Source organism: Petaurus breviceps, unplaced genomic scaffold (genome assembly GCF_028583685.1).
Source record: "Petaurus breviceps papuanus isolate PSGF00001 unplaced genomic scaffold, PetGlider_PUasm1.0 90925, whole genome shotgun sequence".
In the NCBI taxonomy this organism is placed as follows: domain Eukaryota; kingdom Metazoa; phylum Chordata; class Mammalia; order Diprotodontia; family Petauridae; genus Petaurus; species Petaurus breviceps.
Window position 1 is genome coordinate 3,312,235 of NW_027187380.1, and position 25,549 is coordinate 3,337,783.

General features: G+C 38.3%; 1 protein-coding gene across 3 annotated transcripts in view; it reads right to left on the bottom strand.

The window, feature by feature from the left end:
- TBC1D16 (TBC1 domain family member 16) overlaps positions 1-25,549 on the bottom strand; it is a 170,333-nt gene that overhangs the window by 71,140 nt on the left and 73,644 nt on the right. For all 3 annotated transcript variants that reach the window (XM_069076088.1, XM_069076087.1, XM_069076089.1), the window contains exon 4: positions 24,782-25,409. In XM_069076088.1, the coding sequence (XP_068932189.1) occupies positions 24,782-25,409 (628 nt within the window). The remainder of the gene's footprint in view (positions 1-24,781; positions 25,410-25,549) is intronic.

The following is a 25,549-nucleotide window of genomic DNA, read 5'->3' on the forward strand; positions in this document are numbered from 1 at the left end:
AATAATAATGGTACACAGTACCATCAAGTTGAAAGTGAATAGTTATAATGCTTCTGAATAGCCCTAAATCATTCCTATCTTGGGTCTCAATGGTCTGGCAAAAGTATAGCATATACTATTTCAGAGGAAGGGAAAATTATTTTGGGCTTGAGGGGAGAGGGGAAGGAATCTTTTCAATGTACTTAGAGAGGCAATGTGAGATAGTGAATTGAGTGCTGGTTTTGGAGGTAAGAAGACCTATATCTGAATCCCACTTCATCTTTACTAGCTATGTGATCTTGGAGAAGGTACATTACCTCTCCTTCATTTATGAAATAGGGATTATAATACCTCTAGTACAAACTGCATGGTTGTTGTTAGGCTTAAAAAAGATAATGTATGTAAGATGTTTTGCAAATTTTAAAGAGCTAAATGTCAGCTATTATTTTACTTTCCTTTGTATGACTGGCATTTTATATTCCTTAAAAATTTGCTCATGTGTACATAGGAAAGCAAATCATAGAAGCTTAAGAGCTGAAAGGAAATGTAGGGATCATCTAGTTCAACTCCATCATTCCTATTCAGGAAACAAACCCAAAGAGAATAAGTGATTTGGCCATCATGACTGGTGAGATTAAGCGTGGGTCTTCTGAATGCCAGTTGGGTGTGCTTTTTGATATAATGCACTGTTAAGTGATGTTACCCAAACAGAGAACAGTTCAAAACCATTTAAAAACACTATGACTATCCATTTGGACTTGAGATAACTAGGAAAAAGCAAACTAGTGCTTTCTTTCCTTCTCCTATCACCTTCCATGGGGTCCGTTAGCACCTTTAAGCAGATAACTTCTATTGTCTCATGCTAGTTTACATGCCACACCTTGAACAAACTGCCCAGCAAGGATCTCCATACAGATGTTCAATCAGTCAAATTCAACAGGTAAAAAATGAAATTCATTATGTTCCCCACTTAACTCACTACTTCAAAATTCCTGAGTTCTGCTGAGGCCACTACTATCTTTCCACTCACTAAGGCTCACCACCTTGAAGCCATCTTTATATTCTTCCCATTTCTCTGGTCCCTCCTCCACCAAGGCCAATCAATTGTCAAACTTTGTTAATTCTACCACCACATCCCTCACTTCCTCCTCCTCTCCATTCACAAGGTCATCATCCTAGCTCAGGTCCTTATCACCTCCTGGATCAACTACTGCAACAGCTTTTCCTCCTTCCAATTCATCTTCCACAGACATGTCAAAAAAAACTTCCAAAAATATGTGCTTGACCCTAGCACTCCCCTGTTAAAGAATCTTCTGTGACTTCCTACTTCCTCTAAAATTAAATACAAATGCCTCAGCTTGGCATTCAAATAATCTGGCTCTAACCCTTCTTGTCACTCCCTAAATTCTGTATTTTTGTCCCTCATGCTCAGAATTTTCTCATTCCTCACCTTCAACTCTTGAAAATCTCCAGTTTTCTTCAAAATAATATAGCCCCTGTTCTTAAAAAGTATATATTCTATCAGGTGAAACAACCTGTCCATGTTGTAAGGGTGGGTTTGGTTGATACTTATTCAGTCGAGTCACCCTACTACTTAAAGAAAACAATAAGATGCTCAACCAATTTAGTCATAGGCCTTAGACTAAATGTGAAAATTTTCTAAAAGCTATTTGAGGAGGTAAAACGATGTCAGATAGGGAATGCTGTTCCGATTGCCTGATCCTCCCGGGGTCCAACAGAAAAGAACTGGATTGGTGGAATTCAGTAAACTGGAGTGAGCCTGGTGTTTCTGCTAAACCTCTTGAAAAGAAACTATCTTTGTGAAAAGAAAGGATTCAGCTTTAGCTATGGTCAGGTCTCCTTGTCCCCACTCCACCCTGGATGGAAAAGGACCCTGCTAGTTTAGAAGAGTCAGGAAAATTTTAGACTTCCCATCTTCTTATCAACATCTGAACACATCTGTTTGGGACAGGAGAGGCTGGCACTGGGAGTCAAGGACAGACTGGAACCAGATTCAATGTGCTGAAAGGGAACTTGCTGAGCATCTGAGGGAAGGTAGAAATAGACTTCCAGTAACTAGGAGCTGTGAGTTGACCTCTCTGCTTCATGTGTTCTCTAATTTTGAAACTACTTTTCCCTGGACTTTGTATATACTTGTGGGAAAGTATGTCACAAATATGGGGGGATGTTTTGTACACACTGTTCTTACTGTATTACCCTTGTAAATATCCCTTTCTAAAAACTACTTAAGGTTGGATGACTAAATTGATCAGCTGACTCTCAACTAATAATAGGGTGAAGGAGGAAGAGGAAGGGAAGCACAAGAGTGCAGGGCTCAAGTCAATGGCAATACAGAATCACCTCTGACTCAGGTGTACCTTTAGGAGCCAGAGTGTGAAATGAAGTCTCATTCTGGGGCTTAAGACTCATCTGTGAGAGTAGAAGTAGGGGAAAGGAAGTCTGATACTTACATGGGTCACACATATAAAGTAAAGAAAAAAATATTCACAAAGCAAAGCACATTCTAGGAGGAGCAGAGCATTAGCAGCTGACAGTAACCAGGAAAAGAAGGTGGCATTTGAGCTGGCCTTTGAGGAGGCTAGGATTTCTAAGAGGTAGAGGTGGGGAAAGAGCATTCCAGGTATGGAGAATAGTCTATGAAAAGGTATAGAAATGAGAAATGGAATGTGTGAGGCACAGCAAAGAGATCCACATAGATAGACTGAGGCATTCACATGGGGCAATAATATGTAATAAATTTGGAAGGATAGGATTAAAATCACAATATCTTGATGCTCAAACCTACTCATGGTGTTCAAGGGAGTTATCAGACCTGGTATGAAGTGGAAGTTTCTCATAAAAGGATTTTTTGTCCTTAAAAATAACCAAGAAATATAAGGACCTTATATTATATTATTATACCTTCATTTAGTCTGAAGTGAATTTCCCTGACAGTATTCCCCAGATATTCTAAGTGTACTGTTTCCCATGGACTTAAACCAGGGATATTTCTAAAGCTCAAGGTTTTATGCTCAAGATCCAACAGTTGTAGAAGAGTTCATGGAGAATTTCCAAATTGCTAAATCCCACCATTTATTAGCACAGGAATTTTGACTAGTTCTGTTTCTGACCAGGGCCTGTGTGCCCCTTCTTAGGGTAGCCTTCATCCCACTTGGTGTTAGGACTTACTGTGGACACCTGACTGATTTAGCCTACTGCAACTCAGAATTCCCAAACTCAAGCAATTCACCAGCCTCAGTCTCTCAAATAGCAAATCTATATTATTTTGTAAAAGAAAAAAAACATCAAGGTCAGAGGTCCTAGGGAACTCCATTTTCTTTCCAAGAAAGAGGAAAAGGACCCTCAGGTACAAAAGAAATTATGAAAGAGATGGGTTCAGAGAAACCTGGGAAGACTCATATGAACTGATGACATAGAGTGAAGAGAGCAGACCTGGAACAATGTATACATTAAGAACACTGAGCATTGTTTTATGGTAATCACTCTACCCTACCTGAGGGAGGGCTACAAAAATCAAGAAAGCAGATTCACTTTCCCACGAAATGACACTTGAGAATTCATACTAACTTTTCCCATATTAATACATCTGTTCACATTTCATTGATGGACATGGTTAACGAACACTGTAGCTCACCTCAGGTTAAGTACAATACTAGTATTATGTGACTTAGTGAAAGTTCTCACTTTTCCTTAAGTAGGTGATTTTTGCTAGAGATAAGTTGTAAGTAGTTCTTACTGGATGTGTATCAAAGTGGGGGAGGAGTCAGTAGGACCCAGGTTAGAGCCCTGCTCTCACACAAACCAGTTGTGTACCTAGCCAAGTCACGCCTCCCGTGAGTCTTAGGCAACACCTAGGATTTACTTACTGAGTCACTGACCTTTATTTGATATATTCCTAAGAGTGATTTCTTTGGATCAAGGAATAGATGAGCTTTGTCCATTTTCAATACCCAGGAAGGTATGTGATGTCCTTCATTCAAGCCTTTCCCATCCTTGGAATGTACTCATTCATTCACTCATTCACTCATTCACTCATTCATTCATTCATTCATTCATTCAATAAGCATTTATTAAACTCTTACACTGTACCAAAAGCTAGAGATGCAAAGGTGAAAAACATTTTCTGTCTTCAAGTAGTTTACATTCTAATGAGGACATAACATGAATGCATGTAAACAGAGTGTTCTTGTGTGTGTAAGTAAAAATAAAACAGTGATATGGAGGGAGGGGCAAAGGACAGGCCTTATTTGAGATCTAGGTTCTAGGTCTTTAACTGAGTCTGGAAGGAAGTTAGGAATTCTAAGAGACGGAATTGGGAAGAACATTTTTGGTGTGGGGGAAAAACCTTTTTTTTTTTTCTTTCCAAGGTTCAACTTATATGTCATCTCCTCTGATCCATCCAGGTTTAAGTTTTCTCTTCCTCAATTTTCCTAGATCACTTTGCTTAGAAGTCTCCTTTGGTACCATCACTTCCTATACTATATTAATGTCATATCATTATTCCCTTCCCCTTTCTCAATATTTGCTTAATAAATGTTTGTGGAATTGAATTTTATGCTTTAATTTATCCTTTTACTCATAAATTTATCTTCTGAAAATCCCTGGCTTCCTTTAAGACTCAGCTCAAATGCCACCTTCTGCATGAGGCCTTTTCCTGATCCTTTCAGATCTTAAAGCCTTTCCAAGTCCCTAAGGTTATTTCTGATCTACTTTGATCTTTTATGTGCCTATTTATATGTTGTCTCTCCCACTAAAATGAAAATTTTTTAAAAGATTTATTTACTTTTAGTTTACAACATTCAGTTCCATAACTTTTTGAGTTCCAAATTTTTAGAATGTAAGTTTTTTAAGGATAGGGACTGGTTTTTTAGCATTCTTTGTTTGCCCAGTTTCAGTACAGTGTGTGACAAATAGTAAGTGCTTAAAAAATGCTCATAGATTGATTCCCTAATTTCTAGAAGAAAATGGGTGAAAGTCTCTCTCTCTCAATGGTTGGAAAAACAATAATCTGTGGGTCATTCCTACAGGTGTTTTTTTCTGGATTTAAAATCTGGAAATGTGAGTTTACATGAATCAATAATCAATCACAGTGACCTGGTCAATCAACGAACAAGCATGTATCAAGTCTCTTCTACACTCTACTGTGCTAGGTGCTAGGGATACAAAGACAAAATACTCTCTGTTCCAATCAGAGGCCCTTCCCTTTGATTGGAAGGTAGAAGACTCCTCTCAGAACCTCCATTTAAAGGAGGTGCCTGGACAGTCATTTCTTTATTTTCCAGCAGGATGCACTCCTCTGAATTTCTCCATCTTGCCCCCAAGTGCCTTCCCCCAACCCCCTTTCAACCTACAGGTTTTTTACATATTGTTTTCCCATCAGAAAATAAGGTCTCAAAGAACAGGTACCATCTTCCTTTTTGTTTGAATTTGTATTCCTAGCATTTAGCACAGTGCATGGCACAAAGGAAGCATAAATAACTGCACTAAATAAATGCTTGATGAAATACTTGACTTTAGGCAATAATGAAAAAGTTCCTGACCTCAAAGAAGCTTATAATCAACAGAGACAGACAACATATACATAAATTATATACATGGATATAGCAATGAATAATATACTTATTTTATGTATGCTATATGTTTATGTGTGTACACATGCATATATATATGTATGTACATGCACACAGACAGTTGGAGAAGTATTAGCAGTAAGAGGATTGAGAAGGGACTCATGAGGAGTTTGAGTTGAGCTTTGAAGGAAGTCAAGGAAGTACCCTAACTTTCTAAGGGAAAACCATTCCCCCAAAGCAGACAGAGATCATCATTCATAAATCTTACACTGGGCCCAGGATTTGCTAATTTATCTCCTGCTTTTAGTACTGGTCCAAATTAGGATTTGTGTCCTTTGTTTAGGGAACTGGCTTGCCAAAAGGAAATCTCTGGGAGTTTGAGATATAGCCCAAGCATCATCTTTTACATGATGCCTTCCCAAATTACCCTATAATGAACTATTTTGCATATACTTATTTACATATTTGTCTCCTAGTGAATATGTATTGTTTCATTTATACTTGTATCTCTAGTCTCTAGCATAGTACCTGGCATACAGTAAGGGCTCAATAAACATTTGTTGATTGAATCATTCATTGGCACTGCCTTTAGGAGTGTGGAATAAAAAGTGGTTGGCATTTTATTTGCCAAAGACCTAGGATGAATAGCTAAAAAATTAATGAGGAAGATTATAGCTGAATGAAAACAGAAACTGATCACACAGAATGAATATACGCCAAACCAACACTGCCAACAAATCCTCTTTCTATATTCTTAATCCTTTACCTTTCTGCTTGTGTAACCCCAGTTGCTTTACATGGTCTCACTTTAATGTTAAGGTTGAAAAGGTGAAAACCTATTTGGGAATGGAGCTAAGGGAAGAAGGACAGCAAGAGACCACAAAGCTGGAAGTAACAGCAGTACTTTCCTCTCTACAGAATTTGGAATTTGCTGCTAATGCAGGGAAGATAGAAGAAGAAAGTGGTTTGTCCAAGAGAGAGGTAGAGGGAAGAGGTGGCTGACTCAGCAAGGCCAGGAGCAGTCCTCAGTCTGTTCTGGGAGTAGCCTGCCATCTGCTGGTCACCCAAAGAAATGCACTGATTGAAGGAAGCTCTCCGTAGGCACTGGATATTTTTTTTCTCTCCAAAGGTAACTTTCCCCACCTGCCATCTTCTCCAGGATACAAAACACAAAGTGGATAACATAGCATAAATAAAACAAAGTGGAAAGCGAGAATGATGCCATGAAAACTAAAAGAAACCAACTAACTTCCTCTTGCAAATAACAAAGGGTCTCTCCACCTGGACTTAAACAAAGGCACATTTATTAAATAGCTCAGGGAAACTGACCAGGTATGAAAATGTATATATAATCTTTATAGCCATCATAACATAAGGCTTTCTACCAATATGCTTCCTTGGACTTGATAAAGACATTTCCAAAAGTGTAAAATGCAACACCTCAAAATAACGCAACACTGGGGATGTCACCACGCTAAAATTTATGGCTACCTAGTTCTCAACCTGGAGGCAAAAGGAAGACTTCCACTCTGCCTCACCACCACCCCTCCAAAAAAATTATGGTTAGCAGAGGGTGAAGACAAAAATAAAATCACAGCCTAAGTAATAGTTAACACACTGATCTTAAGGGAGATGTGGACTTAACATAGTGTCACTTGATACACTTTCACAGAAACTTGGAAGCCTGCCAGTCACAGAGAGCAAGCTTAACTACCAAAAATAATCTTCCCAGTGTTTAAATATTTACAGAAAGCAAGACAGATCCTTATACCTTCAACTTCTACTATGTTCCACCACCAAACTCCTAATTCCTACAGATAGTTCTCCTAGAGTTATCACCTACTACATACAGTTGACAAGTTTACTACAAGAACTAGACTACAGAAGAGCCCTTGCATTTTTTCACTCATGTATCCTCTCTTCTCACCCTGCCTTCCACCCCCACCCTGATTCCTCTAAAATATCTCTTGGTGCACCTGTTAGGACATACTATATTACTTCTATCTAACCTTTTAGAATATTCCCCCCTATAGCTAGTCAAATAATATGAAATGAGTTTTTAAAATAAGGATGTTAAATCACTAAATACAAGAGAAGGCAAATTGAAACAACCTTGAGGTTTCATCTCACAATCAACAAAATGGTCAATAAAAAAAGGCTATAGAGACTGTTGCCAGGACTGTGGCACACTAATACAAGCATTGGTGAAGCCATAAATTAATACAACCATTTGGAAAAACAATTTGGAATTATGGTGTGAGAAAAGTGGCTAAATCATTCATACTCACTGATCTACCAAAAATCATAAACTATATATTGTCTTTCTTTCAAAGACAGAAAAGCCCATATGAGCACAATATTAAGCCAAGTAGTGTAGTATGTAGAATGCCGGACTTGGTGTCAGGAGGACCTGACTGTGAATGCCACGTTTTGTCCACAAAATGGGACAGTAGTAACAGCACCAATGCCACAGGATTGTTATGAAGATCAAATGAGATAATATACATAAAACACTATATAAAAGTTAGCTATTATTATATTCATTATGGTATTTTTGTGGTATTAAAGAACTGGAAATAACTTTGATAGACTTAAGCTTTTCTCAGCAATGCAATGATCTAAGATAATTCCAAAAGACTCATGATAGAAAATGCCGTCCACATCCAGAGAAAGAACTATGGAGTCTGAATGGAAATCGAACCATACTATTTTCTCTTTTTCATTCTCATGGTTTTCCCCTTTTGTTCTGATTCTTTTTTCATGACATGACTAATGTGTAAATATGTTTAATATGATTGTACATGTGTAGCCTATATCAGATTGCCTACACTATTGGGGAATGGGGGAGGAGAAGGAGAAAAAAATTTGGCACTCAAAATCTTATAAAACCGAATGTTGAAAACTATCTTTACATGCAATTTGAAAAAATAAAATACTATTAATTGAAAAAAAAACTGGAAACAAATTGGATACTTAGTCTACTCTCCACTGAGCTATCAAATTGATCTTCCCAAAGTGCAGTTATGATCATGTCAATTCTCTATTCAATAAACAAACTGTAGGGGCTTCCTATCACTTCCAGGATGAAATACTTCACCCATTTTCAGTGCTGTGAATGCTCTCTTGGCTTCATTCAAAGTCCCAATTAAAATCCAATCTTTTACAAGAGCTTTTCCAAATTCCCCTTAATGCTAGTGCCTTCCCACTGAGATGAGCTCTGATTCATCCTGTATATATCTTGTTTGTACATAGTTGTTTTCATGATGTCTTTCCCCATTAGAATGCAAGCTCTGGAGAGCAGGGGTGGTTTTTGGTATTTCTTTGTATCCTTAGCAACAATGCCCAGTACACAGTAGGTGCTGAAGAAGAGTTGAAATAGTATGGTTGGAATAATGGAATGTTGGACAGTACAAAATGACAAATAAGGAATTCAAAGAAACATGGAAAGATTTGTATGAATTGATGCTTGAATGTAAGCAGAACCCAGACATCAATATATATATATATATATTATAACTACAATAATGTTAATGAAAGTAATATTAAAAGGAGGCCAAACTTTGGGTAACAGAATGATCAAATCTTAATCAAATAAAGAAACACATCAAAGAACTGGAAACAACACAGATACTATTGAGGAATGGCTAAACAAACTGGTACCCTACTGTAATGAAATAGTACTATGCTGTCAGAAACAGTGAATGAGGAATACAGAGAAGCATTAAATGACTTACATAAACTGAATAAAAGTGAAGAAGAGTGAAGAAAACAATGACTCCAACAGTGAAAATGGAAATAGCCACTACAAAACAATAAAAAATGAACATTGCTGGATTGTTTTCTTTGTTACAAGAGAGGTTGATTTCAATGCTGGGGGTCAGGAGTATGTACCCAGAATGCCTATGATGTAAAAGCAAAAAATATCAATTAATTAATTTTTTTAAGAAGAAAATATCCAACATTTACAAATCTCTTCTCCTATGGCATTTCCTGGTTCTGATAATTCCCTCTTGAGTGGAACATTTTTTCCTCAAAACCATTTCGGAAACCTAAGCAGCATTTCTTCCTAAACACAGCTAGCAAGGTTTAAACTAGATCACTTCTTGGGTTCTAATTCTACCATTCTCTAGGTGTCTATAGTCCTGTGGTTATTCCTTTTTTTTCCTCTGAAGATGAGATAGGGTGAGGAAAGGGAATGGAAGGTCATATGTGGGCACCAATACCAAAAAAAAAAGTTGATTTGACCCATATGCACACAGTTGCCAACTTAATCCCTCTAAAGCATAACTCCAATTGAGTCACTATCTCCTTAACAGTCTTCAATGAATACCCACTTCCTATCAAATTAAGTTTAGGTTCAGCCTGGCTCTAAGTCTCTCTTTAATATGGTCTAAACTTCTTTTTACAGTATTAGCTCTCACTATTACCCCTCCAAGTGGATTACACTCGGGTGCATGCTGCAGCCAGCTCCAACTACCTCTCAAGAGTCAAATGTTATACTTTTCAGTGTGAGCATTTATACCTCTCAGCAAATACTATAAATCAGGGCTTAATTTATTGTTTTGCTGATTAAATATAGACTTAAAGTAATGGAGAAAATGTTAATAACGCAGATTAAATAGTGCAGATCTATATAGTATGCATGCATTTTTGAGGATAGTTATTAAATATTGCCAGTATACCACTTCTTACACTCCAATCAAATTGTACTTCTTACTTACTGTCTCCTGAACACATCACATACTTTTTAACTTTTATGTATGCTATTCCTTTCACCTGTAATGTACCCAGCCCTACCCCAAATTCCCAGCTTGTCAGAATCTGAACCATGTTTCAAAACACCTTTCAAAAAGTTGTTCCACCACCCTCCTCTCTGTCATGAAACTCTTCCTGATCCCCTCCCAATTGGATATAGCCTACTCTGCCAATGAACTTACACAGCCCTTCTTTTCTATCTGTTATGACACTTGCCACATAAATAAGCTCCACAGGATCAAGGGCTTTTATTATTCTTGCTAGTATGCTTGCATAGCTGCAGCACCCAGGAAGCACTAAATCTGTTGAACTGATTTCTTTTCTTATATCTGCCTGTCAGAGAAAACATATTTTCTGGTTCCTAAAACTTAACTTGTTAAAGACAAAAGAAAGATGCCCTTTATGGTTATTTTTCAGGAAACAGTAAGGTAAGCAGAGGAGAATACTATAAAAGAATATAGATAAATTCCAAGAAAATGACCAAAAAGTCATTTCACATTTGCCTCCCTGTAACTTTCAAGCATGATTTCATCAAGTATTGGGCTGCATTGCAATAAAAATGCCAAAGGTCCTGAGAGGTTGAATATGAATTCTCAGCTTCCCTTAGGCTCCCCCTCGGGCCATTAGGATAAGCTTAGTAGCTCCAATACATCTCTTACTTCCCTGTTTCCTAGGACTGAACCTGTTGTAGAGTCTGTGGAAGCCCTGGTTGGTCCAGGCATATTGATAGAAGCAGGCACTGAGGAGTGCCATGAAGACAGGATTCAAGTGTCCCATGACTCTCCTTACAACTCTGGTACTACTACTATTGCTTCTGCCCTCCTTTTCCTCAAGACAATTCTACACAGAACTAATTTATAGATCCTCCCTTGGGGAGGCACCTTACAAAGGTAACGTAACAGGTTGGCAAAAGTTGCATCAAAATCCCCCAGAGGAATCATTCTGGTTTATGAGTTGCAGTGGGAGAGGCTAACAGAACAGTTTCATTTTCCCTATCCTGTCGAATCTATTTTGTAATGGCAGAAATGAAGCTCCCAGGAGTTAACTTCCTCTGTAAGAACCTAACCTTCCTTCTTTCAGAGACACAGAAAATGATTTGGTTACTGTATCCTCATAATTTAAAAAGAATAGGTTTTTTTAAGGGCTATTGATATTTCTTTATTTTTTCTTTTTTTCCCCAACTTATTTATATTTCGTTTTCAACATTCACTTCCATAAATTTAAATTTTTTTGCTCCTTCCACCCAAGACAGCATGCAATCTGATATGGGATCTACACATACATTACTATTAAACACATTTTCATAATAGTCATGTTGCATAAAAGAATTATAATGAATGGGAGAAACCATGAGAAAGAAAAAGAACAAAAAATAAAACCAAAAAAAAAAATACCCTGCTTCAATCTGCATTCTGACTCCTTAGTTCTGTCTCAGGATGTGTTTGTTATTTTCCATCCTGAGTCCTTTGGAATTGTTTTAGGTCTTTCCATTGCTGAGAAGGGCTAAGTCTGTCAAAATCAGTCATTGCACACTGTGGCTGTTTCTATGAACAATGTTCTCCTGGTTCTGCTCACTTCACTCAGCATCAGCTCATATAAGTCTTTCCAGGTTTTTTGAAGTCTGTCTGTTCATCATTTCTTATTAGCACAACAGTGTTCCATTACACTCATATAACCACAACTTGTTCAGTCATTCCCCAATTGATGGGCATTCCCTCAATTTCCAGTTCTTGGCCATTACAAAAAGAGCTGCTATAAATATTCCTGTACATGTGGTTCCTTTCCCCATTTTTATGATCTCTTCGGGATACAGGAGGTTATTGATATTTAAAGAGAAATAAACAATAATGTATCTAAAGACAGTCCTCGCTTATAGCTGACACACCCATCCTCTCAATTTTCCTAGTGTGCTTAATAAGAGCTTGTTCCTTTCCCTTCCACCTCCCTTTTTATTCTAAGTGACTTTGTTCATTAGAAAGCTTTTAAATTTTATGTAACTGGAATTTTCTACTTTATCTAGCTTTCTTGCACACTGCTCCTTTTCGTGCACTCTACAATCCAGTCAGATTGGACTTGCTGTTCCTCCTACACGTCACTCCATCTCCCATGTACCTATGCTTGTATGCCTGCTATGCACCTTCCTCACACCTACCTGTCAGGAGTCTCACTGCCTTTAGGATCCAGTGAATACACTGCTACCTACATGAAACTTTTCCTGTTCTTCTTATCTGTTGTTCCCTTCCTCCAAGAAATTCCCTGTGAAAATTGCCCGCCCCTAAAATCACTTCCTATTTTTCCTAAGTAAGTTTACTCAATTAAATAGGAAATTAATTGTTTCAATTCTCTCCTAAGTAAGCAGAAATGCTATGCTATAAGTAGTCATAATTATACCTTGACTGAATAGGTTCTGAACCCAACTTAACATATTAACACACAACAGACCTTGGATATTCTCTATGTTCCTTTAGGGCAAGGTCTTTCTTCTATTTCCTGTATATGTTTTTATCAGTCAGTCAATAAACATTTATTAATTACCTACTCCTACTATGTGCCAGACATTATGCTTAAGGGCTGGGAATATAAAGAAAAACAAATGGGAAAGACAACATGCAAGCAACAATGTTCAAACAATATACAACACATACCTGAGATATACTGGAGATGATTAACAAAGAGAAGGCAGTAGAATTAATGAGGATCAGGAAAAACTCCTTATAGAAGGTGAGATTTTAACCAGGACTTCAAGGAAGTCAAGAGAGAAGGAGAGAGGGAATTTCAAGCATAGCGGACAGCCTGTGAAAATGTCTGGAGCCAAGATATGGAGTGTCATGTTCAAGGAACAGCAAGGAGGCCAATGTCACTGGACTACAGAGTACACTTACTAGTGTAAGGTATAAGAAGACTAAAACGGTAGAAGAGTGGGCAAGGTATGAAGGGCTTTTGAACACTAGAAGATTTTATATTTTATTCTTGAAGTTAAAGAGTCAATGGAGTTTACTGAACAGGGAGAGCGAGGGGATCACATGATCAGACTTCTGCTTTAGGAGGATCATTTTTGCAGCTGAGTGGAGTCTGACTTGGAACCTGTGGTAGACCAACCTACAGGCCATTGCAATGGTCTCAGTGTGGAGTGAAGAGGGGCTGAACCAAGGGTGGTGGCAAGGTCAGAGGAAAGAAAGGAGTATATATGAAAAATGTTATAAAAATCAATCAATAAACATTTATCAAGGTTAATATGTGCTAGGCACTATGCTAAGTGCTAGGGATACAAATATGAAAAAAGAAAAACAATCCCAAGTCTCAAGAAGCTTACAATCTAATGGGGAAAACAAAAGACAAAAACTGAAAAGCTAGGAGAAGGGAAGGAAAAAAAGGGGACTAGATGCAGGGGGCATGGTGGAGAAGTCAGAGTAGTCCCAAAGTGATGCAACTAGATGAAAAATAAAGAGATGTTTGAGCTGACCTCTCTCCTAAAATGAAGGTTTGCAGTTTATGGTTCCACCCTCCAATCAGAAAAGCAGAGGGAGTACCAAAGCGAACGATGAAGTTATTACAATAAGGAACTTGCTGGGGCATGGTGGAGAAGTCAATCAGAGAAGTCCCAAAATATTGCAGCCAGGTGAGAACTGTAAACTTGACAGGCTGGATATCGGGACAGAGGGAGAGTGACAAGGTGAGGATAATACCTAGGTTCCAAGTCTACATGATTGAAGATGGTGGTACATTAATAGGGAAATCAAGATGATGAGAGAATTTTGTGGGGAAAATAATGAGTTCAGTTTTGGACATGTTAAGTTTAAGACATCTACAGGACATTTGGTTCAAGATGTCCAGTAGTCAATTGAGTATGCAAGAATGGAGGTCAATTGAGAGGTTAGGAATGGATAAGTAGAGTTGAAAATCATCACTACAGAAATAACTGAATTCATGGGAGCTAATGAGATCACCAAGTGGAAGAGTACAGAGGGAGAAGAGAAGAGGGACCAAGACAGAGCTCTGTAGGACACCCATAGTTATAAGGTGAGCCTTTGATGAAGACGCAGCAAAGGAGACTAAGGAATAATCAGATAGGTAGGAGGAGAACAATGAGAGAATATTGTCATGAAAAATTATCAAGAGTATCAAAGGGAAGAGCATGATTGATAGTGTCAAAGGATGCATAGAAGTCAAGAAAAAGATCATTAGATCTGGCAATGAATATTTATTATAATTTTATTGCATTATGATCAATAAATGATATGCTTCATACTGTTTTCTACCATTTCTGGTGAGATTTTTAATGTCTCAAAACACGGTCAATTTTTGTAAAGGTGATACACAGTTGAAATCTGTAAATTCCTTTCTATTCCCATTCAATAATTACCAGAGATACATTACCTCTAATTTTTCTAAACTTCTATTTAGTTCCTTAAATTTTTTTCTTATTATTCATGGTGCCTTTAAGCGAATTTAGTTTCAGTCTTTTTATCGTGATTACATTTAGGTTATTCTTATGTGAAATCTTGATTGTTTCTCCCATATTTTTTAGTTCACCTGAAGCATAATAAAATCTGCTCCAAGCCCCTCATTTGAAGTCTATGTAAATCTTTATGTTGTAAACAACATATCAACAGACTCTGTTCTCTAATGCATTTTGCTATATTCCCTTTCATATTAACCTTCATGGCTATGATTTTTTAAATTTTCTTCTATCTTATCCTCTTGCACTTTTCCTTTTCTTTGCCCCCATCACCTCTTTTTTTTTATTTTTAAAGGAGGGTAAAAGAGAAGGTCTAACGTGTAATCAATATGTAGAGTAGCTTGTTTTGGTTCTTTAGACCCTACTATCTTTGCCTTGCCCACTTCTGATCACTTTTCTTCTTTTTCTTTCCCATCTTCTTCATCCTACTGTCTTCTTTTTCCCTCAGCACTGGAATTTGTTTTACTTAGGACTATTCCCTTGAATACGCTCTCTACTAAAATCCCATCTCTCCTTGGTCTGTGTTCCCAACTTATTTCTTTATTAAGTTTAATAGACTTTTAAATTATTCTCTATTTTTTTTGGTGTGTGGGGGAGAAAGGGGAAGATGGATACAGAGGAGAAAGAGGGGAAGAAGAGGAAAAAGACAAGAAAAATAAGTGTTCAGTCTTCCTTTGTACAATAGTTTAGATGAAAGTAAGGTTCAGGGGATGACTATTTCCCTGACCTGTTCCTCCATGCTTTAATATTGTTATTCTCATGCATTCCTATTATGAAAGATATCCAGTCTTCTCTTCCTCCCCAGTATTGTCCCTGACCCCTCCCATTTCCATCTTCTATTAAGATCATCAAAACAGAATAAAATCACTTCCCAGGTACTCTGTCTTATTTATCTTTTTCAATGATCCAAAAGACTTTAGGGTTTTGAGAAAGATACTTGGTTATTCTCCTATTAGCATGTAAAAAATTCGTTACCACATGTTGTTGATGCTGTTAATTCAGCTGTTTTCAGTTGTGTCCAACTTTTCATGACCTCATTTGGGGTTTTCTTGGCAAAGATACTGGAGTGGTTTGCCATTTGCTTCTCCAGTTCATTTTACAGATGACAAAACTGAGACAAATAAAGTTAAGTCACTTACCCAACTACTAAGTGCCTGAGGCCAGATTTGAACTCAAGAAGATAAGACTTCTTGACTTCAGGACTGGCATTCTATTCCCTGTGCCACCTAGCTACCCCTCACTCCTACAAAGTGCTTTCCAATTGGCCAAACTGTGTGCCTTTCTATGTTTTTCTTGACTCCTGTTTCCATTTCAAAGTTTCCACTCACTTCTTGCATTTTTCATCAGAAATGCTAGGAAAGGGGGCAGAGCCAAGATGGCAGAATACCGTGTTTCCCCATAATAAGCCCTATCCCGAAAATAAGCCCTATTGAGATTGCTACTGTAGGGAAGGTGATCCCCTGCGCTACACGCTACATTACGTACGGTACCCTCTGTATGCACCGTCCCCTCCCCCACCCCCCCGTGAAACGCACGCCGCTCTCCGAGCTGCATCCAATCAGAGCTGCAGCAGTGAGCGTGTCATCCTGTTCTTCCCCAGTGATTTGCTTATTGAATAAAGGTACATTTTTTTGTTCACATTTACCTGTTTATTAAAATTGCTGTCAATGTTCATTAAAATAAGCCCTCCCCTGAAAATAAGCCCTCTGGTGTTTTTCTGTCCAAAAAATTTAATAAGACAGTGTCTTATTATCGGGGAAACACGGTAGAAGCACAACCTTCCCATGGCTCTGGCTCCGGCTTTCACCTTCCCCAATCCATGTAAAAAAGGGACCCTAAGCAAACTTTGGAGCTTCACAACCCACAAAATGACACAGAGAAGCTAACCTCCCGCTGAGGACAGCCCAGCAGGCCAGCAGGAATCGGCCAGCACAGCACTCTGGGAGCTGAGGTTTTAGCCTCAGGGTGGGCCTGACCAGCCACGGCCTGAGGGGCTCCAGAACAGCAGCAGCAGTGGCCATTTCCAGATTTATCAACACATAGATACAAAGGACAAGGTGAGAGGCCAGTGCAGTCTGGACTTTGGAACCATTAAGTGGGAGTGCGTGGCTTTTACCCCCCAGGCCAGAAGCCTCTGAGACACCAGGCACAGCCAGCCAGTGCCACATGGCAGCTTCAGCTCCTGGCCTGCAGAGTGTAGGGGAACCAAGCACCAGTCTGAGGGGTAGCTCTTGCTTTAACCTGCTTAGATCTGGATTGCAGTCTAGGGTGGAGGTCCTGGGGTGTGTGTCTAGCTTGCATATGGAGACCTCAGAGAGGGCACCCATCTAATACCTCCAGCAGCTGAGAAAACCCCAGCGTTTGGGACAAAAGCTCTCCTGTCTGGTGGCAGAGTCCTACTGTGGCAAAAAGCCCAAAAGTCAAGTAATTGAGTGGCAAAATGAGCAGGCAAAGGAAACAAAGCAGACAGAAGATTCCAACATTACACTCCTATTTTGGGGACAAGAAGGAGCAAGGCATGGAACAGGAGGAAAACAGTAAAGTCAGAACTCCTGCACCAAAAGCTTCAAAGGAAAATACAAGCTGGTTACAGGCCATAGAGGCCCTTAAGAAGCAGATAAGAGAAGTGGAGGAAAAATTGGGAAGAGAAATGAGAACAATGCAAGAAAATTATGAAATGAGAGTCAACAGCCTGACTGAGGAAAATACTACCAAACAGACTGACTCAAATGGCAAAGGAGGCTCAAAAAGGCAATGAGGAGAAGAATGCCTTAAAAAGCTGAATTTGCCAGATGGAAAAAGAATCTCAAAAGCTCACTGAGGAGAATCATTGCTTCAGAATTAGATTGGAACAAATGGAAGCTAATGACTTTATGAGAAATTAAGATGCTGTTAAACAGATCCAAACAAATGAAAGACTAGAAGGCAATGTGAAATATCTCATGGGGAAAACCACTGACCTGGAAAATAGATCCAGGAGAGATGATTTTAAAATGATTGGACTACCTGAAAGCCATGACCAAAGTAAGGACCTAGAAATCATCCTCCAGGAAGTTCTCAAAGAAAACTGCCCTGATATTTTAGTACAAGAGGGCAAAATAGAGGTTGAAAGAATCCACCGATCACCTCCTGAAAAAAGATCCCAAAAAGAAAACTCCTAGGAATATTATAGCCAGGTTCCAGAATTCCCAGATTAAGGAGAGAATATTACAAGCAGCCAGGAAGAAACAATTTGAATATTGTGGAAACACAATCAGGATAACCCAGGATCTGGCAGCTTCTACACTGAGGGATCGAAGGGCTTGGAATGTAATATTCCAGAGGTCAAGGGAATATGCGATTAAAACCAAGAGTCACCTACCCAGCAAAACTGAGTATCATGTTTCAGGGGAAAATATGGGCATTCAGTGGAATAGAGGACTTCCAAGCATTCTTGCTGAAAAAAAACAGAGTTGAATAGAAAATTTCACATTCAGATACAAGAAGCATGAGAAGGTAAACAGGGAAAAGAAATCATATGGAACTTATCAAAGTTGAACTACTAACATTCCTACATGGAAAAACAATAATTGTAACTTATGAAACTTTTCTCAGTAGTTGAAGGGATTAGAAATATATATATATACATATATATGTCTATATATAAAGGTATATAGGCATATGAATACATATGTGAATGTGTGCATATATGTTTACAGGTATACATACCATGTTTCCCCGATAATAAGACCTATCCCGAAAATAAGCCCTCCCCTTACTATGTAAGATTCCTCTAAAAATAAGCCCTCCCCCCAAAATAAGCCCTATTGAGATTGCTACTGTAGTGAAGGTGATCCCCTGCGCTACACACTACATTACGGTACCCTCCCCTCCTGGGTGAAACACACGCCGCGCTCCGAGCTGCATCCAATCAGAGCTGCAGCAGTGAGCGCATCATCCTGTTCTTTATTGAATTCATTATTGAATAAAGGTACATTTTTTTTGTTCACATTTACCTGTTTATTAAAATTGCTGTCAATGTTCATTAAAATAAGCCCTCCCCTGAAAATAAGCCCTCTGGTGTTTTTCTGTCCAAAAAAATTTAATAAGACAGTGTCTTATTATCGGGGAAACACGGTAGAGGGCACAGGACCAATTTAACAGGAAGGGATGATACTTAAAAGGTGAAATTAAGAGGTGAGAGGAATATAATGAGAGGAGATGGGGGGAGACAGATTGGGGTAAACTATCTCATACAGAAGAGGCAAGGGGAAATGGTTACAATGGAGGGGAAGAATAGGAAGGCAAAAGGGAATAGGTTAACTTTATTCCCATTGAATCTGGCTTGAGGAGGGAGTGAAATACACACTAAATAGGGTATCTCACCCTCCAGAAGAATAGGGGGGGAAGGGGATGAGAGGGGGGAGGATGGAGGGGAGAGCAGGCTAGGGGGGAGGGAAGTTGGAAGCACCCACTTTTGAAAAGGGACGGGATCAAAGTAGAGAACAGAATAAGTGGGAGGTAGGCTAGGAGGGAGGGAAATATAGTCAGTCTTTTACAATATATCTACTATGTTATTGTTTTGCATTAGCCACACATGTACAACCTATACTGAACTGCTTATCTTTCTAGTAAGGGTGGGTGACAAGGAAGGGAATGAATCTGGAATTGAAAGTTTTAAAATCAAATATTCAAATATATGTGTGTGTGTATATTATTATTAATACCATCTTACTTGTAATTGGGAAATAAGATATACAGGCACTGAGGCATAGAGATCCACTGGAAAAGTCAAAAGGGGTATAGGAGAAAATATGGGAGAGAGCAGATTGGAGGAGGGGATATTCTGTGGGACTGCTATTTTGGGGTGATGGGTAGGGGAAAAACGGGGAGAAAATTTGTAACTCAAAATCTAGTGGAAACAAATGATGTAAATCAGAAGTTAATAAAGCATTAAAAAAAAGAAATGCTTGGAAATCCTCTATTTCATTAAATGCCCACTTCCCCCCATGAATATATTCAGTTTTGCTGGAGAGGTTATCATTAGTTGTAATATCTTATCTTCTGCAAGTTCTTTTCTGCTTCGTGGTGGCAGCTGCCAAGAATTGAGATCCTGACTATGGCTCCTTGGTACCTAACCACTATCATTTTGACTGCCTGTAGTGTTTTGTTTTGTTTTGTTTTAACCTGGAAGCAATGGATTTTCGCTATGAAGTTTGAGTTTTAATTTTGGAGTTTTCTTTCAAGAGTACATTCTTTCAATTTTTCATTCTGCCTTCTGGTTCTAAGAGATCTCAGCAGTTTTGATTTCTGATTTGTTGAAGTAAGGTAACGAAGCTTCTTCTTGGTCATAATTTTCACAGTCTGCAATGATTAATAAATTATCTCTCCTTGATCTGTCTTCCATGTCAGTTATTTTTGCAATTATATTCCATACATATATCAGTGTATACATATGCATGTACATATATAATATAATATTCCACATATACACATATATTTTAATCCTTTGATTTGGTTTTAATATACCTTTCATCATTAAACTATTGTTTTCTGAATGGCCTATTCTAATTTTCAGGGCATTCATAGTTCTTGGGTAAGCTTTATCAATGTGAAGTCTAAGGTACTAATTTTCCTCACCTTTCTTTCCTAGTTATTCCATTTTGTATCTCTTGCTTTATTTCTTTCATGCACTCTTAGCAATCCTTGTGACTAGGACATTTCCCCCCCTTCTGAGGTTCTAACTGGACTTTTTGTGGAGTTACTCTCTTCTTCTAGGGCATTTCTCAGTCCAAGGTTATTTCATCATTGTTTAGTGTTTTCTGTTTACTTATATCTGCAGCCCCAGTTCCTGGGTTGGGAGCTTGTTCTTCTGTTCCAACTTCTGCAAGAATTGTTGGGTTTTGTGTCTTGCTATGGCTCTGGCCCAGGCTGCCAAGATGCTGGGTCAGGGCCTGGACTGTGCTAGGCACTGCTTAGAACATTCTTCTGTTAATGATGCTGGTGTCCCGGGGATGCCCAGAATTCTTGCATTTCCAACTTCCAATCTTGTCTCTATTCTGTTCTTGTGCAGGAATTTATCCAGTTCTGTAGTGAATGGAGGAATTTATAAATGATTCACTTTGATTTTCTTCATTCTTATTCTATTATTTTTAGAGTTTTACTGAGATATTTGGGGGGCATGGGCTCCACTAGGTTCTAGCACAATGAAATATTCCAACAATCTCCCTTTTCAACACAGTACAGACAGGAGCTAATATTTTATAGAGAAGGCAGTATGGGTATAGCAGAAAGAACACTGTCCTAGGAATCAGAAGATTCACACGAATCACAGAATATAGCAACTGGAAAGCCCTTAGAGGCCAACTAATAGGTATGTGGTTTAAGGAGTCCTGGATGTGCCAAGGCACATTATAATATCTAAAAAAAATTGTGTTTGGTATTTTGTGTCTCATTTTCACAATTTGTATTTTAAAATAACGTTCGATTAAATTTTTTTTTTGCTTTTTTTTGGAGGGGGGAAGGTAGAGCAATTGAGGTTAAGTGACTTGCCCAAGGTCACACAGCTAGTTTTTTTGTATTAAGTGTCTGAAGTCAGATTTGAACTCAGATCCTCCTGACTCCAGGGCCACTGCTCTATTCACTGTGCCACCTAGATGCCCTTTGATTAATTTTTAAAGTTAAATTTAGTAAGGCTTAGTTTCTCTGATACATAAAAAGGCAATAGATGATAGAGAATAAATTAATAAATGAAAACCATTTAATATATCTCAATACACTGCTGCTAGAGCCAGGAATTATCCCAACCATTCTGGAAAGCAATCTGAAATTATGTGGAAAAAGTAAAACTAAAATATGTCCATTTTCTTTTGTTCTATTGCTAAGTATCCTGAAGACAGAAAAAAAGGTTCCCTATACACAGAAATATTCATAGCAGCACTTTCTTGTGTTAGCAAGAAATTGGAAGCAAAATAAATGCTCATCAATTAAAGGAAGGCTAGAGAAACTGGTCCCTAAATATAATGGAATATTGCTATATATATTGTAATATTACTGAATATGACAGAATATTACTATACATCATATTGATGAATGTGAAGAATATTATTTTGGAAGTACAGGAAGACTTATATGAGCTGATGCAAAGTTGAGTAAAGGGGGGCAGCCCTGTGGCACAATGGATAGTGTCAGTCCTGGAGTCAGAAAAGACTCCTCTTACTGAGTTCAAAATTTGTCTCAGATACTTATTAGCTGTGTGATCCTTGGCAAGTCACTTAACCCTGTTTGCCTCAGTTTCCTCATCTGTAAAATGAGCAGGAGAAGGAAATGGCAAACCACTCCAGTATCTTTGCCAAGAAAATCCCAAGTGGGGTCACAAAGAGTCAGACACAACTGAAAAAATGACTGAATAACAACAAAGTTGAGTAAGCAGAATTAGGAAAAAATTATATCCAAAGATTACAATGCAAATGGGAAATATAAAACGAAACTCAACACTATGTAATTATAATGCCCATGCTTGGATCTGAAGAAGAATTTTAAAAAATGTACCTCCCTCCCTTTTGTTCAGATGTGAGGGACTGTGTGTGTGTGTGTGATATTGAATATATTGTTTGACTCAGTTGATGTGTTGGTTGGTTTTTCAGAATTGCTTCTTTCTTTTTTAAGAAAAAATTTGTTAAAAAGAGATAGTGTGCAGGGCAGGGGTACAGGAAAGATATATTCAGAAATGAAAATAAAATTTTTTTGAAAGAAAGTGGTACCAAATATAGAAGATGCGTGATATCCTGGGGCCAGTTGACTGATGCAATTCAGACCCTCCCAACTTTAAAGCAATACCTGAAATTATTGGCACTTTTTTAAGAGTATTATGGGACTTGTTTGTAAAGTCATATTTATTTGAATTTTTCGTCATCCTCCTAAGTCAACTAACAAGGATCCTCTCCCACCATTTGGAATTTATCACAAATCTTTCAAACCCTTCTCAGAATGTGCACATCACCAATCTGATGGCTTCAAACAGATACAAATGATCACTCAAAATAATTAGATTTAACTAAATCTGCAGGTAGAGTTGGGAATCTTAGAGTCAAAAACAGAAACAAATGAAACATTAAGGCATAGAAGTCTTATATTCCTTACATAAATATACATTAGTTAATGACAACTGGCTCTGAGTCAGCAACCTAGAGATGTGGATAACTGAAGTGCTACTGTCATAACAGTACTGTCATGGTAGCACCTGACAGCAACCTTACAGAAATCTATTAATGCCACATCTGAATATTTCGATTCTAATCCAAGCCACCTTAAAAAGTCATGATTGCAGAGAATGACCATATGATACAAATGAATGAACCTAAACATGATCCCTAGAGCAGTGAGTTACAACTCCCTGGTTTATTTATTGCATATTCCTTTTGGCATCTAGAGTCTAATGCTATCAAGTGATATTATTCAATTTGAACCATGAAATTTGACTAACAGTTCAGTCAGATATTAGCAATATCAAATTATTATCTTATTATTTCTAAGGTCTCCTGTTATACAAAAAATGTAGCAACACATTTTGGGAGAGAGAACTGAAAGGAAACTGGAACCAGTCAACTGGAGAATGTGGCAGTGAAGAAAATATGATATATGAATATAATGAAACATTACCATGACTTAAGTGTAATAAGCACACAGAATTCAAACAAACTTGGGAAGACTTGTACAAACCGATGCAGATCAGAACCAGGAGAACAATTAACACAATGACCATTATCATGATATAGAAAACAATAAGAACTCTAATCAATGCAGAAACTAATAGTTACTTTAGATGACTGATGGTAATGCATGGTTCCCATTTCCTATTTGAAACGTAGTAGAATGTAGGTGTGGAATGAAATATACAAACACGGCCAATGTGATTCATTTTTGCTTAATTCTATTTCTTCATTAAATAAGTACATTCTATTAGGGTAGAAATTAGTGCGGAGCCACCAGAAAATAACAATAAAAATATACTTTTCTAAAATATGAAATGTAATTAAGGATCAAAAGTACTCTATGCAGCAATTTGGGGAGTATGTGTAGTAAACAGGTTTACTTTCTCTATTTTGCTCCAAAATTTCGCTCATACTTAGTCTCATGCCTTTTATCCCCAGAATATTACAGTATGTATGCATTGTTAGCATTATTAGCCTTAAAATGTTTTATGGTCAAATTCATTTGGTAAAGCTACATGGGGACAACTAAATAGTACAGTGGATATAGTACCAGGCCTGCAGTCAGGAAGACTCATCTTCCTGAATTCAAATCTGGCCTCAGGCACTTACTAGATGACCCTGGGCAAGTGACTTAACCCCACTTCAGTTTCCTCATGTGTAAAATGAACTGGAGAAGGAAATGGCAAACCATTCTAGGTATCTTGGCCAAGAAAACCCAAAATAGTGTAAGAAGAGTCAGACAAGACTGAAATGACTTAACTACAATAAAGACAAAAGGTCAGCTCAAAAAGCTTTTCACTCAATGTTACAGACCTACTGGGTATGTATATTAGGAGTGTTTTCCAGGTGGCCCACAGGATGACCTGTACTTTCAATGGAAGATACTGAAACTCTGCCTTGTAGCTTAGCATCATAGGACTTCATCATCTTAGTTATGAACATAAATATTTCTTATTGTGCAAGTTTATTAATACTCCTTTAACGGGGAGGCTACAGTGAATAAAATATGAGAACGGCAACCATCCCTAATGACATCAGTGGTAGTCATGTGTGCCAAAAGGGTGAAAAAGTAGGAATAATAAGTTACCATTCCTGGCAAGTGATGAACTTTTACTTCCATTAAATGTTCCAAGCCTAGGCCTCATATAAGTCTAACAACTATATTTTCCAAACCAAAAATCAGAACATGTGATGGAATAAAAGATTATTTTGGTCATTTGGTTTATGAGTAGAACAGAACATAATATTATGGTTGCCATATTTACAGCCCGCCTACAGAAAATAAGAGATTTCAAACAACTCACCTATTTTCATCATCCAGAAAAACAGAACTGCTGCTCTCTGCAAGGGCTTCACTTATTGGTGAGAGGCAGAAGGGTGAAGAAAAGGCATCAGAATCAGAATCAAAAGTACTGTCTCTGCTCACATCATCAGCAGAGAGCTCTAAGGAGCCTTCCTCTTCTCCAGGTTCTGGCCTCAACTCTGGTCCCTCCTCTGTACCATCCACTGACAATTCAGACCTATTTGGCTCATCCTGAGAACTGATAGTAGATAAGATTCCTGAGTCACTATGGACAGGTTGGGTAGCTTGGATAGGACTGTCTGTCCCCAAGACTTGGGATATCTTTTCCCCATCTTCTAATGAGGAACTTATGTGGATGGTATCTTGGAAACTCTGGGCCACCACCAAGATGTCCTCGTCCTTAGGGGTCAGAGTGCATCTCCGTTCCGTGGGGGAAGGATGATGAGGCTCTCCAGAGCCCTGAGCACGATGGCCTCGCTTGCTGGGGGTCTTGCGCACAGGGGAGCTTTCAGGTGTGATGTACCGCAGAGCCTCTTCATCTTGCCTCTGTATCCTGGAGTTAGGGACCCAAGCAAGAATGAGTGTGGTTCCCAGAAGTTCATCCTTTTCCATGTACAAGCACAAATAACCTTTGAGAAAGCAAGAGCATAAATCAGTATTACAGTGAGCTAGAGCAATGGAGAAAAGGATATTAGAAGACCCTTTGTATCACTACTTTTGTATAGTACTGTGTTAACAAGTGGCTAGCATACTAAGATGTGGCTCTTTA